The sequence below is a fragment of the Mus musculus genome, chromosome 13 (genome assembly GCF_000001635.26).
Source record: "Mus musculus strain C57BL/6J chromosome 13, GRCm38.p6 C57BL/6J".
Taxonomy (NCBI): domain Eukaryota; kingdom Metazoa; phylum Chordata; class Mammalia; order Rodentia; family Muridae; genus Mus; species Mus musculus.
This window is the reverse complement of record NC_000079.6, coordinates 92,778,016-92,796,375: the sequence shown is the minus strand read 5'-3', so window position 1 is coordinate 92,796,375 and position 18,360 is coordinate 92,778,016. Positions and strand designations below refer to the sequence as shown.

At 44.4% G+C, this 18,360-nt stretch overlaps 1 protein-coding gene across 1 annotated transcript in view; it reads left to right on the top strand.

Moving 5' to 3' along the window:
* The first annotated feature begins 1,557 nt into the window (after positions 1-1,557).
* The window catches only part of Thbs4 (thrombospondin 4), a 43,233-nt gene continuing 26,430 nt past the window's right edge, over positions 1,558-18,360 (top strand). The window contains exons 1-2 of the mRNA NM_011582.3: positions 1,558-1,796; positions 5,491-5,694. Of these exons, the coding sequence (NP_035712.1) occupies positions 1,703-1,796; positions 5,491-5,694 (298 nt within the window). The 5' untranslated portion in view covers positions 1,558-1,702. The remainder of the gene's footprint in view (positions 1,797-5,490; positions 5,695-18,360) is intronic.

The following is an 18,360-nucleotide window of genomic DNA, read 5'->3' as shown; positions in this document are numbered from 1 at the left end:
TGTGTGTGTTTCTATGTGTGTGTGTGTGCGCGTGTGTGCGCGCGCGCGTGTGTGTGTGTGTGTGTGTGTGTGTGTGTGTGTGTGTGTGTGTGTGTGTGTGTGTAACCTCCTGAAGAAGATTCTAATGCACTCATCCAGCTAAATGTTGGCTTTTAAACGTGTAAATATTCATACACTCTACACTCGCTTCAAGGAAAACTTACTCTGAGCGAGTTGTACGGAGCATTTAAAGGCAGAGCTGTTCTGTCTAAAGGCAGAGCTCTTCTGTCTAAAGCATAGGCTAGAGCCCTCCACCCCTCTAACCTTGAGACTCAGTTCGGAAACCTGGAGAAAATATTCCAAAGTCTGATCCATCTCATTATTGCATAGGGACGCATACCTGCCCCTTTTGTGTGTTTTCAGTTCTAACTGATAGGCATATGGTGACCCATTCTGCCTAATGCACTAGATAAAACAACATTACAGAATGCCCAGAGAGGCCTTTATTAGACACCAAAGAGAAGATTGCTGAGAGGACAGCTCAGATCTTCGACTTATTAGCTGTAAACACAATCAGGAGTGGAGAGGGATTGGAGATAGAATGGTGGGTTAACCACCCAGCTGGTGGTAGATAGCTTCTACAAATGGAATGCTTTGAGAATACAGATGAGATAGGTCTAGAAATCCTCTGAAGCCCTCTGCACTGGTGGGGATTGTTACACAGGGAATATTTTTACTGCCGCTTTTCAAATGTTTTTCCCTTTAGTTAATCCATGACACCCTCTGAGGGCTCTGCCTGGGAGGAAGAGGGGCCACTCCAGTGCCCCTGCTTTGTCTTCCTAACCCCATAGCTTCAAACTGAACCTTTAGAAAGTGTTGTGCTGCCCAAGGTGGGTGCACAGCCCTTTTGCAAACTGGCCTGAAGTAAATCATCCATGAGACTCAGTATCTCCATCTCTGCCTAACTGTCTGCGTGGATACCTTGCGACATTTTTATTTCCAACACCCCCGCATTAAATAAATAAATAAATAAATAAATAAATAAATAAATCAATCCTTTCCACTTATCACTCTTTCTGTCTCAAAACTTGGTGGAAAAAAAAAAATTCATCATTTCAATTGTTCAAGGAAAGCTTGTAGAAATACACAAATCCTGTGGGGGAATCAGCAGTCAAGACCAGTTGGGAAAGCAATTAAAGTATTTAGAGACACGTCCAAGTGATGTTTCTCTAAATAACATAAAAAGTAAGAGGGAAAAGCATAGAGGTGCTCAAGGCTAGGGGACCAGAAGAGGCCTCCTCCGCTGTGGCCCTCTCTGCCCAACCTCTGTCCCTTCCTCAGCACACTTCTGTGTCTGCCCACCCCTTCCCACTGTCCACCTCATTCCATTCCGTCTGGTCTCCACACCAGCGTTTCCCTCGGTGGCCCACGCTCCCGGTTCCCGCCGTCCCCGCTCTTCCTGGCAAATGGGGGATCCTGGCCAAGGGGGCCGCCCTGACTCGGTCCTCCCCCGCACCCTCCCCCCCCCCGCCCCCCGGGCGGCTGGACCATAAAGCGCGGGCTGCGGCCGCGGAGCCCAGCAGCCAGCGCCCCTCCGACGGCTGCGCACTGCCCTGCCCGCCACCTGCGCGCTCACTGCCCGAGGCCAGCAAACAGCGCCCTACGCCGGCAAAGCCACGCCACATTGTCGCCTGCACAGCCCTCAGGGAGCAGAAGAGTCACCATGCCGGCCCCACGCGCGGCCGCGGCCGCCTTCCTCCTGCTGCACCTGGTCCTGCAGCCGTGGCAGCGGACGAGCGCCCAGGCCACACCCCAGGGTAAGTGGCTTCCTTTGGTCCCCTTTGCATCCAGCTAACTGTTGCTGTCCTGAGATCACCTAGAGGGGCCAGTTTTGCACTGCTCTGCCTGGGCTCCTGAGGCCTTGCCATGCACCTCTCTGTTCCTCCGGGACCAGAATGGAAGTACATCGTTATTGAAAGTGATGAGGAAAGTCTAGAATTTTCTCCAATTCCTTTACCCAACCACAGGACCAATTCCTTAAACTATAGTTTGGAGGGGGGTGCAAACTAGTTTTCATCATTCACTGTAGAATGTGCCACAGGGTCATTGGTCCTCTGGCAGGGGTTGAAATCCTGGTTGTCTGAAGACCAGTGTCTGTTCCCTCCAGTCCCTTCTCTCAGGGAAGCCCTGGCACCAAGTGGCACCACCCGTGAGCAATGCTGCTTTGCTCCACCCGCCTTCCGTGCTTCTTACAATCAAAGGTTAGCTCCCCCCCTCCCCCGGACTCAGTGTGGTTACTTGAGACTCTTTAGAAATCGATCTTTTTCTGTGAAGAGGCAAAAAAAAAAAAAAAAAAAAAAAATTCAATATTTGACAGGGAGTTGAAATAATTTTCAGGTAGAAAGCACTTACGGCTAAGCAAAATTTCGTATAAAGACCACAAGGAAGCAATTACTACAGCCAGGAAGGATCTCGGGGCTCGGGCAGGCTGTGCACATTGGCCTTCCTCGTGACACTGGGCACCTGGATTGGTTTACTATGGACGAGAATGAGGAAAGCCAGAAGCAGCACAGGAGGAGAAAAAGGTTTCCTTCCCGAGGCTGAGCAAAGCACGCTGAGCAGGCAGTCTGTGTTCCCTTCATGCCACCACAGTGGCCACCCACTGCACCCAACAGTCCAGAGGTTATTTTCTGTTATATAATATCTTCTGTTATATAAATTCTTGACATTGGAGCACACAACTTAGTGGTGTAGGTTAGGTTTGGATTCTACTTCTTTAGACCAGACAGTGAAGACTTGCATTCAAGTGATATAACCTAACTTATCCTGTTAACTTAGTTTCTGCAGACAATCTGATTAAGTCAGGTGTCTGGCAGATTCTTTTATAGAATTATCAAGTCGGCAATCAGCAGCTCAACTGATTTAATTCACTTATCTCCTTCTCCCTCTGGGCCAGGCTGCTAGCCCTGAATGAGCAGGTATTCAATCCCCGTGCTCATCGGTAGCAGTAATTTCACCTCTAACACTAGAGGCTCATTGCTCAGATCCTGGTACTTCTACTGAACTGTAATAGCGTTAGGTAGCATCTTATTTCCTCCTCAAAACACTCTCTAAAGTCATTGCTCACTTACCCAAGCTCAGACTCAAGAGCAGCAAATGAATCAAACGGGGAGCCAGGCAGACTGAAGCTCTCATGGAGAGCCAGCAAGATCACAGGCCGGATCGAAGTTGGAGCCGGCATGAAGCATCAGGAGTCAGTTCAGAAGACAGTTCTCAGACTCTGAATTTATGTCTGTCTCCTGGAGGTGCCTTATCTAGAACGGAGTTTTCAAGCACAACACTTTATCCAACCTTATCCCCCATTGGTGGGAATGATACATTTTCAATTCTTTAGAAATTATAAACCCGTTTTTGTAGCTTGAGGATGTGGGGCACTAGAAGGATAGGTGAGATGTTTTGCTTTTCAACTCAGCTAGTATTAAAGTCGCTATTATGTGAGGGCTTCTAGGGGGAAAGAAACAGCAGAGAAATAAATTATCTGTTTAAAAAAGTAGACATTCTCAAGTAACTACGGTTTTTCCTGTTTGCCTTAAATTTTTATTCAGTTTTTAGTAGAAAGCAACACTTGTTCATTGTAAAAACCAAACCTAACCAGAATTGCCAGAAAATAAACAACAACAAAAAAGTCTTATACAACCTAGAAATAGCTACTGTTAATATAAAGATGTTATTGAATCAACTTTTGTTTCAAATCTTTGTCTAAACAAATAAATCACTAAAGACAGCAAGTTATACGTATACATAACTTTGTAACTTTTTATAACTTTATCATGAACAAAAATGTTCTGTATGAAATTAACTACATTTCAAAAACATGGGCCAAAATTAATTTAGTCTGTTTTGTAGTGTAGGACACTAAATTTGTCACTGGTATTCTGATATCATAGATTAGACATTCCGTTAGAAAATGGAAGTGATGGATGGCTTGGACTGGCACCAGCCATTGCTTTAACTGTAAAGTCTTTCTTCTCTTGACATTTTCACAGCAAAGTACTCAACCCAGAGAGCTTCCATATTTCCAGTTTCTAGTTTCACCCAGTTCCTTCCATAACTAAAGAATCTGTAGGTTCACAAGTGATGGTGAACATTGTACCTAAGTCCGTTATCTATCATTTCCTTCCAATACAGTTCTTTAAGTAGATTTGCTAGGTCAAGAGGCATTGTGTTTCAGAGTCTTTGATACTGTTACTTAAACGACCTTCAGAATGTTCATATCGATTTGACCTGATGACGTGGCACAGTGATAGTGAGCCTGTCGACATGCATGCGGTCCTGGGTTCAATCCCCACTACTGGAAAAAGAGAATTCTTACTAATTTAAATCTTACTGAGCAGAACATGTAAGAATACCTTGAACTCTCAACTGCAGTGTTAGGTATTACTATATTTTTTTTTCCCAATTTGATAGCAAAAATAGTGTTATTTAAGTTAGCGATTCTGTCATTACTAACTAAAGGGCATATGAACACTTATTTATATACCTGTTAGCCATTTGTGGTTCTTTTTCTGTACATTGCCTATTTTTCTGTTAAGATGATTGTCATCTTGCCAGTTTGTATGAGCTCTCTGTTGGTCATCAGTGTCACCCTTTTAGCAATCAGACTATTGTAGACAAGAGATAGCCGTGGGCGCTGAAGTTCCCGGCCAGGCAGGGAAGTGCTTACACAATATCTGTGTGCTTCAGTAAGCACATGCTGTAAGTACCAGTGTCACCACTGTCAGCTTTGACAGTGGACATTCAGTGGCCCTGGACATACTTCCCAGGTCCGTGAGTCTCGGGAAAAACCACACACGTCACTTTGTTTCGTTTCCTTGATGGGATTTTTTTAAAAACAGAAAAACTGGGAAACCCCACAGGCTCTCACAGAAGTGGCGAGTCATTTTGCTATACTCTGTGCGACACCATATGCACGCGTGCTGCCTCTTTCCCTGTCATGTCATGGAACCAGAAGATGCATGGCCCAATAGGCACCTAAAGGGCCCCATCTGTGCAATCCGCTGCTTGAGGACATAAGAGAGGCACTGAGCTGGTTGCTCTCATCCACCACCACCACCACCACCACCGCCTCTACCACCACCACCACTGCCACCCTACCCATTGTGCTTTAAGCTTTTAGGGCTTTTCCTATTGGATATTTTCAGAGCTCCTTGTTCAGCCAAATCCACTCTTGTGTTTGCAAATCTAGAGTTCTCTTCAGGGCTATAGCATGTCATAAATATTGTGGTGCATTTCTTCTGCTTCAAATGTCCAGCCACTATTAAAGACAGGAAGAACTGGTGAATTTGTCTATGTGTGTGTGAGAGGGGAGGGATGGGGAGAGAGAATAGCAAGATCAGCTCACACAGTTTTGTAGCTTATTGTCAAATGCTCCCCCACCAATTAACAAAGACAACAAAAAGCTTTGCCCAAGGTTAGTCTTCAGTGACCACACACTTCCTTCTGTCTCTCTAGTCTTTGATCTTCTACCGTCCTCCAGCCAGAGGCTGAACCCCAGCGCCCTGCAGCCAGTCCTGACAGATCCCACCCTGCACGAAGTCTATCTCATCTCCACCTTCAAGCTGCAGAGTAAAAGCTCAGCCACCATCTTTGGCCTCTACTCCTCAAGTGACAACAGCAAATACTTTGAATTCACTGTGATGGGACGGCTGAACAAAGGTAAGCCTGCTGCAGGGTTTCCATGGAGGGCTCCTGGTCGGGGATTCAGGGTCTGCCTTCCATTGCTTGTTTCCTTTGGGATGCCATGTTCGTCTTACTAGACGCTTACCTGTGTGAAGGTAGTTGAGAGAGAGAAACGAAGGCTTGCTTATGGCCAATGTGTCTTTCATTACTATATTATGTGAGCAGTAGGTTTCACTATGGCATTAATATACATGCACGGAATGTGTTTTCACTGAATTCACCACTACAGCATTGCTCGATTTTGTCCCACTGGTTCCCAGTTTGTTTGTTTGTTTGTCCCAACAAGTTCTCCTTCTACTTCCATTGTTGCGGCCACCAGCAGCTCGCAACATGAATGGTTCGACTGAGAAGGCTACTCGAGCTGTAAGAGAGGAATCTAGACAGGGCGAAAGAAGAAACGGAGCTAAGACAAATTCATTCTGATCAAAGCTCAAATTTTATTGTTGCGACACTAGTTATGAAGGAAGGGGGAGGGGACCTGATTCCCGCCGAATAATCTCGGGTCCAGTAGTAGGGTGAGCACGTGGTGGCACCAACAGCAAAGCGGCACTGTCCAGCAGTGGGCGTGGCAGAACGAATGAGCAGGAAGCTCCACCCCTGAGCAAGCAGGTTTCAGGCTGGGGGAGGGGAGACTACATTCCATGTTTTGAGGGGTTTGTGTGTTTGTTTGTTTGTCATAAGCCAATGCATTTAATTGGAATCAGGTACAGCAGCACAAGTGATGGGATTATTTAGAGGACACGTAACTGTCGGTGGCTACACCACTGAAGAAGCTGTCTCCTCCCACCCGCCACCCACCATTAGATCTGAGCACGCATAGATCCGTGAGAAGCATTGGATCCTTATGATCATATGGCAGAATATTGACAGGTCCAGTGCTGTGCAGATCTTAGTCAAGTAATCACAGTCACAGCTACTGAGAGTGTAAAACCAGTGACCCTGCCATACCCGCGCGATAGCATTCCACAACACTCTGCCCCTTCCTTTGACTCCTGCGTTGATTCTGTCCGCTCTTTCTCTTCAAGATGCCTTCTGACGTGGCTCCATCCTCATGTTATTCTGAATTGGGAAGCCAGTTCAGAAAGGAGGAGGCCAGGACGGTTACACGTTGCCTTTACTATCCTCGGCTATAATCTGTGTAGATTGTGTAGTTTAAACAACAGACACGTATTTCTCATGGTTCTAGAGACTGGCAAGACTGTAGACTACGTCTAAGTTCCTGGTAGGTGTGGTGCTTGTCTTACACAGTAATCTTCTCATTGTATCTCCACAATGTGATGGCAGTGTATGCTCCCTTATGTCTTTTCTTGAAACTGCACAAATCCTAGAAAGAGAGGTCCACCCTCAGGACTCAGGCTCAACTCACTAACTCCCAAAGTCTCTCCTCCCAATGCTATCACACTGGGGATTAAGACTTCAGAGGATGAGTGCGAGGCCACTCCCCTCTTCCCTCGGATGCCATGGCTGAGCTGATATGACTCACAGCTTGGAGGGTGCTTTGCAGGACTTCTGGGAGACCACACACCCCAAACAGCAGGGCAGAATGCACAGCCCCCAGCCTGGTTCACCTTAAGCACATAGACTCTGATTGTTACCTGCCATCTGTTTGACTGTCAAAGGGAGTAACTATCTGCACTGAGAAATGGCTCCCAAAGAAAAAGGTCGTGGGTTTTCATCCTCTTCCCTCCTACTCATGCCCTGGGGACAACACCTGTTCCTGTTTATTAAGGAATGTGACAGATACATATTTTTCTGCTTCATGCATTTCTAAAACAGCTGGGCTTTATGTCTATTTCAACTTGCTTTATAAAGTAGACCCTTCCTAATGTTCCTGCAAGTCTCTTAGATGAACTCCTCCTCGAACCCTTAGATCTTCAGGCTGAGAGAGGAGGAGTCTTTGCTTGCACAGAATGGTAGAGTTTAAAACCAGAGAAAAATGGCCGTAACCCTTTTTTATCCTCTCTTCTTGGCTCTTACACATCTCCTATGGGCTTTCTTGGTTTGTCCCTGGGTGAGTCTCAGGTAACGGAGTCTGTGACATACTCAGCAGATAGGTCAGCCCCTCCTGCTCCTTTTCCCGACCCCCTTCCAGGCTGAAGGGTAATTTACTCCCACCCCCACCTCCCATGAGACAGCCCCATTTTCCTCACATCTCTTGAATTAGTTGCTGAGATTTTAGCTATTTCAGATGCATTGAAAAGACTTTTGTTCCTGCTCAATTCAGCATAACAGCAAGAATGAAAATCTGCTCCTAGCTTTTCTCACCCACTGTGTCTCACCCTCTGAATCTAAGGCAGCCAGACTGTGTGGACCATCATGAACACAGGAAGCAATCTCGCCTGAACTGACTCTTCCCATTTACTCTCAAAGCCAAAGTCACACTAGACCCATGGTGTGTAGAGAAATGAGCGAAGGGCTTGCTACTGTTTCTCCTGAAGAGAAGCTAGCGATGCCATGCAGCTGTAAGTTCTAGATCAACCTTTTAGGGAAAAGATGAGAGAGTTGAGTAAAACCTTCACTTACGTGTTTTCCAGTGCTGGAGATAGAACCTAGGGTTTCATGTATGATACAGGCAAGCATTATATCAGTAAACTGCATCCCCAGCCCTCCTCTTATGATTTAAATCTTAAATGTTCCTTAAAGCTCATGTGCTAAGGCTTGATGCTACTGAAAGAATATTACATGGGGCTAAGGAAGTTGGGTCACTGGGGGTGTACCCTTAAAGGGGCATGGGGACTCTGGACTTCTCCTGTTTCTCTCTCTCTCTCTCTCTCTCTCTCTCTCTCTCTCTCTCTCTCTCTCTCTGCTGCCATAACATCATCAATTTTTACTCCTCTTCACATTCCACATCATGGCGCTCTGCCCATGCACCTCTGCAGATATGAGCCAACATAAACTTCCTTCTTTGAAGTTGTTGATCCCAGGCATTTTGTCATAGCAATGGAGAGCTAACCAACATACCGCCTCACCCTCCAGCCTGTGGTGAAAAGATGTGATTCTTAGAAAAATATGAGCATCAAAAAGAGTTCTGGAGGATTCCAGAAATGAGAGTTCTCAGAGAGTAAAGAGAAATTACATGACTATTAAAACTTGGAGAGTTGAATAATTCATGCTGAGTCTTTAGATAAACAGGGAACGTATATACACTTGCCATCACTGCTGAATCCAAAGCTGTAGGAAGGAGCGGCAGCCATGATAAACTGTGCAGTGAAGGAGAGTCCTCGAGCTTCTGGGTCCAAGGAGAAGACGTGGCATGTGGTTATGACTTCTTGTTGAAGCATTTAATGGTAGTCTTACTGACTTAGTTTACAGAGCCATGAGAGAGTCGTCCTCCTGCACAGTGTTTCCAGGCATCCTTCAACTAACCAAGGCTCAGCTGGTCTCCCTTTAGTTAGTTTGCAGAAAAAAAAATACCTCACTCAGAAGCAACCCAAATGCATTTCTACTGACTAAACGAATCTGAGTAGGAAGTAAAGCCCACCTCTCCCATTAGCAGACCTGGGCGAGCATTCGATGGGGAAGATAATGGTAAAGATGATATTGGAGAACAGAATCAGGCCCTCTGATCCCAGAGGAACTCCTGGAATAAACTCAAGTGTGACCCATGATGACCACAGAAGAGCCTGCCAGTGAGCTCTCTGCTACAGTTCTCCCCATCTCTAAGTCACCCCACCCACTGCCATTTCATTACTGCTCACGAAACAGTCTCAGTCAGGGTACACCCAACCAGAGACCTGGAGTGTCTTCCATTCCAAAATGCATCAAGTGCCTTACCCTCCCAGGTTCTATAGCACAACCCTCAACTGTGATTCCCAAATCATACCTCATTGCGGCCTTCTCTGCAGCCTGCGCTTCGGTTAGAAAGAATGGTCCTCTCTGGGCAAACTCATGCAGTGTTTCTTTCTCTGCCCCTTTGTACTCTCCCACTGTTCTCCCCATTACACATCCTGCACCATCTTCAAATAGCAAAGCCCAGCACCCTGAAGAGCCATCTAATCTCCATCTCTGCGTTCTTTATGCGACCTTATGCTTTCTAACCAAAAGCGGTACTAATTGTACTTTGCTTAGTACTTTAATTGCTTACAAGTCCCTCCAGTACTTTGCTTAGTACTTTAATTGTTTATAAGTCCCTTTAGTAGGTTATGAACTCTTTCTCAGCCAAGGCAAGACAGCCATTACCCTGCTTTTGTACAACCACAACACTATGTAGGGACTACAGCAAGGCCCCAGAGGAAACAGATTCCATATTGTGAGTTGAATAACATAAACAGTGACATACCATTTAGTGGAAATTATGGAATTATAGTGTCTGGTATATGTAAATTGTTTGAAAGGAGTTTTTTAATGAATCCATGTTGGAGAACTTTTGCAAACAAGAGGATATGAGAAGTGTTTCTGGTACAAATGACCTGTCAAATTCTTAGTAACACAGGTGGTATGATCTTTATACAAATGATTATTTTGCAGAAACCATGTAGTTGGATATGTTTGAAGCCGTTCTAGTATCTGGCATGGAGACAACTTTCTTGTTAACATCCCAGGTTTGAGTTCCAGTTAAAACTTCTGCCAACTGCTCACCATGAGTACATCTGCAAATCTGTCAGCACAGTTATCATCTCTACAGTGAGGGTGATAATAATCATCTCAGCATGGTCCCCATAATGGAAGTGTATATTGAACCCTATTAGCCTATGGGGTTCAGACAAAAACCTCAGGTTCCTAAATAGTATAGAATGGATAGATGGATGAATGGGTGGGTGGATGGATGGATGATGGAAAGATAGATGGATAGATGAGTGAATAATGGGATGGATGGATAGATCAATGTATGAATGGGACAGATGTCTGTTATTTAGCCATGTCTCTTTTGCTGGTAACTTTGCCTGTGGAAAGAATTGTTCCCATGGTCTTCATTTGGTTGTCACCAAGACCAACTTGGTGGTGTTGAAATGAAGGGTACCGCAGGAAGTTGCTACCGTGACTAGAGTCAGCCATACTCTTCATCCAAAGGGTCAGAAGTATCCAATGGCTCAGGGTAACAGTTCTGAATCCTCCAGGCTAAAGACCAGTGTAAGTTGGGTGAGGTAGAGCTGCTTTAGAAACCAGTGTTCTAGACCCAGTAATGAGTAGGAGGAAGAGGGAGATCTCAAACTCAGACTCATCACAATATGCCAATCTTCACGATATGCTGAGTAGAAAAGGCCCAACACTCACTTTCCTCAAAACATGCCTGAGCTCAAATTTAACATGGTCACATGAAAAGGGTGCAAGATTTTAAAAAACCTTTCCAACACTATAAAAATCAGAGTTAAAAAGGCTAAAATTGAATTGAGTTGATGTTCTTGATTTGCATGCTAGATAATAAAGGGGATATTTGTGCTGTGTTTGAATAAAGGATGAGAAGGACTAAATAAGCCCACTGTCAGGAACACGTGATGATGCAATACTAGCAAATGCCTGAGGTTATCTGAAGTTGACTCTTTTGCTTCTGTCTTACCCAGCAGAAGAAATGTTCTTCAAATGGTCAAGAAGGGTTAAAGGCAAACAAATAATACACAACAAAAACATCAAACTGAACATGCTGGTGCATACCAACAGTACTAGCTATTCTGTAAGTTGAGACAAGAGGATCAAATGTTCAAAGCCATTGTGGCTATAGAGTGAGCCCAAGGCTAGCCTGGGCAATTTAGTGAAACTCAGGTCTCAAAATCAAAAGTGAAAAAGAGGGTTGGAGATGAGGTTCAGTGGTGGATGCTTTCCTAGCCTGTTCAACAGCCTGGGCTCAGTCCCCAGCACCACCCACAAACCAACAAACAAAGGATCAAGGAAATGGAGGGCCACTGCCTTAGTTGTGTACCACTGATGGCCCCACCAAACATATCTAATACATAGTTCTAATCTGATGGTCACACAGATTAGTCCTGTTTAAACTAAATGAGTCAAAAAACAGAACTAAAATTCATGAATCTGGAAGAGACTGGAAGTATGAGGTGCTGATAGAGATAACAAGAGGGTAGGGGGTCAGGGTATGTGTGTGCGCTTAGTCCAAACCAGAGTAAAAGTAACGCTTCCATGAATGGATTTAGCTGTCCATGCCCAGGTGGATTGTAGGCGGGGAGGGGGGGGATTTAGTAAAGAAAGTGATAGCACAGCCACTGTTGGCAACATTTGCAAGTCACAGGAAACAGACTGGCACATGGTCTTCTTTCTGTAGAGAAGAAAAATAGATTCTGAAAGCCTCAGAATGCAGAACTTTAGATCAAACCCACAAAGTTTATATTAATATCATTATCATTACTATTATCATTATCATTACTATCATCAGCATCATTCATTCATGTATTTTACGATCGCCTGGAAAATAAATCTGGGATTCCTAAACACAAAACAGGGCTAATAAGAATAAGACACAGCAAGGTTTCTCTATGTACAACAATTTCCAAGGGGAAAGCTCAAGTAGGTGGTGTGAGAATAACATATCTTGACTTCAGGGGAATTTCATAAAGTATCTCATTTGCCTTTCCAAATGATATAAAAATGAATATGGCAGAAGACAACTAGGATTAGATCTGCTTCTAAATTTTCTTTCTTTCTTATTTTATGCATATGGGCATTTTGCTTGCATGCATGTCTATGTGCTGTGTCTGTGCACAACATGTGTGTCTGGTACCCATGGAGGCCAGAAGAAGGAGATGTAGTCTCTGGAACTAGAGTTACAGATGTTTGTGACCTGCCACATGGGTGCTGGGAATCGAACCAGGTCTCTAGAAGAGTAGTCAGGGCTCTGAGTCATCTAGTCCTCTATTTTCAAAAGGTCTTTAAGTCTGTAGTACCATGAATGAGCATTTGGGGTAGGGCTTCTTGAATTCATAGTCCCACTGTAGCCTTCACTGTCCAAGCCACATCCACATGACTGCTTTTCATCTTGGACGCTGTGAAACCAGAGCCTACCTCAAGAAGAAAAGCATCTGTTTGGGACACACACGCGCACACATGTACACACACACACACACACACACACACACATACACACACACACTTTTTATTAAATCACATCCAAGTTGAAAAGTTAAAGGAAATAGAAAAATAAAGGAGCCAGGCAAAAAATTAGGAGAGATGTGAAAGCGTTTGAAGGAAATTGCTTGACACGGGGATCGGGCTAGACCTGTTCCAGCTCTGAAAAGCAGGATTTGAACCCCATCGGTGGGACTCAGAGGAGGAGACAGATTCTCGCCCTGTAATAGGAAAAACGTGGTGAGATATCCCAAAGCTAAGCACATTTTTCTGAGAGTTAATGAGCTCCCTGTGGCCAGACCATGCTGGTGGCAGCTGCACTTTTATCTAAGGGATTTGTGAAGAGAGCTATTAAGCTGATAACTTGTCCTGCTGATATTCTGAGATTGTGTAAAAGCTAGGAAAGTTCCCAGGGTGCCGAAGAAATGGCTTTGTGACTGTCCTTATAACACGACCTTTGCATTTTGCGCCCCTCACAGCTTCATCACTGAAAACATGTTGTGTACTATGACTCTCATAACTATTTAAAGTAACGCCCTCCTCAGATGCTGTGCATAATCGGCGAACCTCCCATTCACTAACTGTTCCTCTGTCTTCTCCCTCCATTCGGCCTCTGAAAACATTGCTCATGTGGAAACTGTTAGAAGGACATTTTGAAACAGGCTACGTTTACCACAGTCACCCAGAGAGTTATTAGTTATTAGAGTTATTAGAGAGTGAAAGCTATTTGGTGATTTACTTTTGTATGGAGCTCCAAAGCATAGAAGTTACCATGACCCAGTCCATAGCCCATAAAAATGAATCAGCGAAGACAAAACAAGAGTTCCGCCACAGAGGACATTGATAGCAAGAAGGCATTTTAAAAATGTATAATGACCTTAATAAGATGACCCAAGTTTACAGTGATGGCTTTCATCTGAGACTTTGAAGTACTGAAAGTAAAGTCGCTTGCCGTTATGCCTCCTTCCTGAGCGCCTGCAGGCCAGTCACTCTCAACTCTGCTTCCCGAGCGGACAAAATACTATCATTTCTAGGTTTTTAAAGCTGGCACCCTGCCTCATTACTTTAAAAGTCAGCATGCTATAACATTCTTACTCCAAGGTCCATTTCTTCAAAAGCACTTTTTTTTTAAATTCCTTCCCAGTTTAGCAGAACTTTAAATCCTCCTCACTGGGGTTTGATTCGTTGGTTTTGTTTTCCTATCAACCACGAAGATTGCCATCTAATTGGGTTCAGCAGTTTGGGTCCTGTGTCACCTGGTACACAGGTGAGCGAAACTAGCTCTGGGCCATCAGATCAGGCCCCAGACTGTCAAGGAAACAAACAGGCTAAGCTTAGAGAGAAAAATCCTCCACAATTTTAAAAGACGGTGTGATTGTGGGTGACAATGTCAAACAGCTGTACAGTTCTCGCCAGATACCAAGGGATGCAGAGGAAATAGCCCTGGCAGAGTGGAAAGAAACTGAGGTGATGATCAGGTTGGGGCCTGTCCTGGGATAGGGAGTTTAGAATCAATCAGAAGCCACTAGGGATCTATTGGACGAATTCATCTGCTTATTAATGTGCTTGCTTTTAAAAAGGCAAGACCTGGACTGGAGAGATGGCTCAGAGGTTAAGCGCACTTGGTTTTGCGGAGGTCCTGGATCCATTTCCCAACTGTCTATAGCTTAAGTTGGAGGATGCTCTCTTCAGACTTCTAGCTGCACCAAGTGCAAAGGTATCGCACATAGCATACATCCGTGCAAAACATTTATGCAACTATAAGTAAATACAAGGTAGTTAAACAAACAGGCGGGAATTGAATCAGAACAATCCTATAGGACTCAGTCCTCCAGTCTCAAAACTGTACAAAAAGTACTGACGGTGGGAGGGTGAGCCAGGGGTCAGGCAGAGGAACCCAGAGGTGCAGCAGATAGAGGCAGGGGCAATTGCCGCAAAGGCGTCTGTCTGTAGGCATAAGCCGGCAGGATTAGTGGACCACCAAGCTGACTTGGGAACTGACTATGCTGCAGCTGGAGAAATAGAGCTGTACCCAGGGAATATTCCCCAGAGTGCTGACCTGGCAGAGGTGTGGTGTTCCAGGATCAGGGCCTGGCTTCCGGATCCCGGGAGCTCTGAGAAGAGGGAGCACATGTGTTCTCTGCTTCAGGGGAGCAAGCTCAGGAGACACCCACCCAGCAGGTTACAGGGTCTCCCGGGACAGAACTCACGGGGCTTGAGGGTCTCTGAGACTGATGAGGACTGTGGCGTCCGAGGCTTCCTTCTGGGGTGAGCTAAGGACTCGGAGAATATAATATAGAAATATGGAGGCAGTCAAGTACGGGATTTGCCATAAAAGAGCAAAAATGAAAAAATGAAAGCCATAAGAGAAACAAAAATCATTGAAGAACCGTAAATGTCAGAGCACTTGATAATTTTTCTAACAGACACCGTGTAAATTTCCATGATCCTCCCTGCTCCCCCTTGTTAAAGTCCTAGGCGCTTGAGGGAATGTGTCCTCTGGGAGACTTTTCTGCGAGTGCACCAAAAACACAAGGCAGAATTAGAGCTCTCCTTCAGGAGAGTCTAGGCACACGGGCAGGGTTTGTTGCATGGCCGAGGACAGAGACATGTCACTCTGTCAGCTCTTATTCACGTGGAAAGTTTTCAGTGCAGCCATTTAGTTGTTCTTTGAAAGTTCATATTCACAGCATCTACTTCACTGGGTACTGTTTATAAAACTCATCTCAGCTCTCCACTTATGAAAATAAACTATGACCCATGTGCTCTGCAAAGATCTGTTAAAAGTGGCTGTGTGCCTAAAAGATGCTTCCTTTGAAATCCACAGAAAACTTAGTTTGGGAGAAGAAAAATCTAGAGTATTTGTTTTAGCTACGTGTCTTTCAGTGCATGTCTGTCTTCTTAATGTGTTAATCCAGGAAGGGGAAAGTGTGGCTCTCACTAGAATGATGGCCAAAAGTGTATATGACCTAATTCAAGTTTAATAGACAAGTGGTATTTTTATTGGCTCGTAAAATGCCAGGTATTTGCAAACTGTTCTGAGTAGTGAAGTCATTGACGTTTCAAACAGTGAAGGGCTGCTTAGGTTTGCTTCTAATTTCTCCTTCTCTTAGTTACTGTATGTCTCTGCTTCCAGGCCCCGCAGCCATTATTTTAAATTAATTCTAGACTCAGTTAGTAGTAAATAAAAGGGCAAAGATCCTATTTCATCCAAGATGAGAAATAAATCTTAATTTTCTTCTCAGAGGAAGTGACTCAACATCTATAACCCCCCAAACTCAGGAGGAAAAAGAGAAGGCAGAGAGAACAGAGAGAGAGCCTCTCCTCACGTGTTTCTGCAGCTGTTGTCTGTCTTTTCCCGCCATGTTTAAATCATTTGTACTAAGACTTGCCAGTGCTTCAGGAAACTTAGCACTGAGCTGCTATGGAAGGTTCCCATCTAACAAGTTCTCTTCTGGCAGGAAGCACATAGTGGTGGCCACACAGACATAAGTACCCTCCTGGTATGTGTATGTCACAGAACACGATGCCAGTTCTGTCCCTGTCCTCACACGGTGGCCAAATGGAAAAGCAAAGCTAGAGGACCTGAGAGAAGGTGGGGAAACAAACCTAGAAAGTGTAATTTGGGCAAAGCCTTAAAATATATCATTTTCTTTGGCCACACTGCAACATACTAGTTTGTTGGCTCGCTGGCCTCTGTGGCAGCTCTGGCTTGGCACTTCCAGCTGGTTGAAGAGGCACCTAAGGAAAGACCCTTCAAGATACTCGCCACAAGTCACACAGATCGACAGCATCAGAGACTTAAGTGTGTATATTAGCTTCCACTTTCTGGTTTTTAATATAAATGTGTTAGGGTGTGTGTGTGTGCGTGTGCGTGTGCATGTGCGTGTGTACACGTGCACACACCACAGCATGGGTCCTGAGGATTGACCTCAGGTTGTCAGGCTTGAGAGCATGTGCCTTCCCCAGCTGAAGCATCCTGCTGGATCCATATATATATATATATATATATATATATATATATATATATATAGTGGACATTTCATGTAGAAAGTTTAGGCACTAAAGATGAGCAAAAAGGAAAAAAATACTCATGAAAGACTCAGAAATTATTCAACTAGGCTTGACAAATTTTCTCTACAATGCATGTTTGTGTGTATATATATGTGTGTGTATATGTGTGTGTGTGTATGTGTGTGTATACACACACACTCACACTTACATATATGCATGCACATATATACAAATTTTTCTGAATGAAGATATTCTTACAACTTCCTTTTGGTTTTCATTGAATAGAATACCAAATTTTTTTTCTACTCTTTTTATATGAAACTATTTTGATTTTTAAAAAGATTTATTTTTATTTTGTGTGGGTGAGTGTCTGCATGTATGTGTATACTATATGCATGCCTGGGTGACCACAAAGTCAAGAAAACAGCATTGAATCCCTGAACTCGAGGTACAGAGAGTTGTGAATTGTCATGTAGGTACTGGGAACAAAACCTGGATGTTCCTAACTGCTGGGCCATCTGTGTGCCCCTGGATCTATTTCACAAGGACTTGTCTCATGACTATACTTTTATTTAAGGAGCCCAGCTTTTTCAAGCACACCTGCTGTACAGAATCTTTACTAACGAAAGCATCTTTAAATGAACACTTTTAAACATTTTTACTACACTTTATCATTTGTCATGTGTGCTCATACATGCAGATCAGCCGTGCTTATCAAAAGTGGAGAAGAATTTCAACAGCTGAGTCTCGTCTTTGACCACGTGGGTCATTGGTCTTGGCAACGAGAGTGTACATCCTATTTTGTGGCTGTGTAGCTTTGTGGTTTTGTGGGAGTCCTAACGATGGGAGCAGGACCTGTTTCTGATGCTCTTGTCTGTGTTGGAGATCCCTTTTCTCCTACTGGGTTGCCTCATCCAGCCTTAATGTGAAGGGATGTGTCCAGTCTTGTTGCAAACTTGATATGTCGTGCTTGGCTGATATCCATGGGAGATCTGCCCTTTTCTGAAGGGAAATGGATGAGGAGTGGATGGGGGTTGGGGAGGTTATGGGGGAAGGACTGGGAGGAATGTAATATATGAGAGAATAAATTAATAATAAAAAGGAATGTATATCCACTGAGCCACTCTATGGCCCTGAAATGAACATTCTTTTCTTTTAAAAAAGTTTTACTTTAATTTTAGCTCTGTGTGTGTGTGTGTGTGTGTGTGTGTGTGTGTCCATCTGTCTGTCTTAGGTGGGGTTTTACTGCTGTGAACAGACACTACAACCAAGACAAGTCTTCTAAAGGATAACATTAAATCAGGGCTGGCTTACAGGTTCAGAGCTTCCGTCCATTATCATCACGGTGGGAATGTGACAATATCCAGGCAGACATGGTACAGGAGGAGCTGAGAGTTACACCTCTTGTTCTGCAGACAGCTGGGAGAAGACTGGCCTCCAGGGAGCTAGGATGAGGGTCTTAAAGCCCATGCCCACAGTGACACACCTACACCAACAGGGCTACACCTACAAATAGTGCCACTCCTCAAGCCAAGCATATATAAACCATCACACTCTCTGTCTCTCTTTCTCTGTCTGTCTCTGTCTCCATCTCCCTTTCCCTCTTCCTCTCCC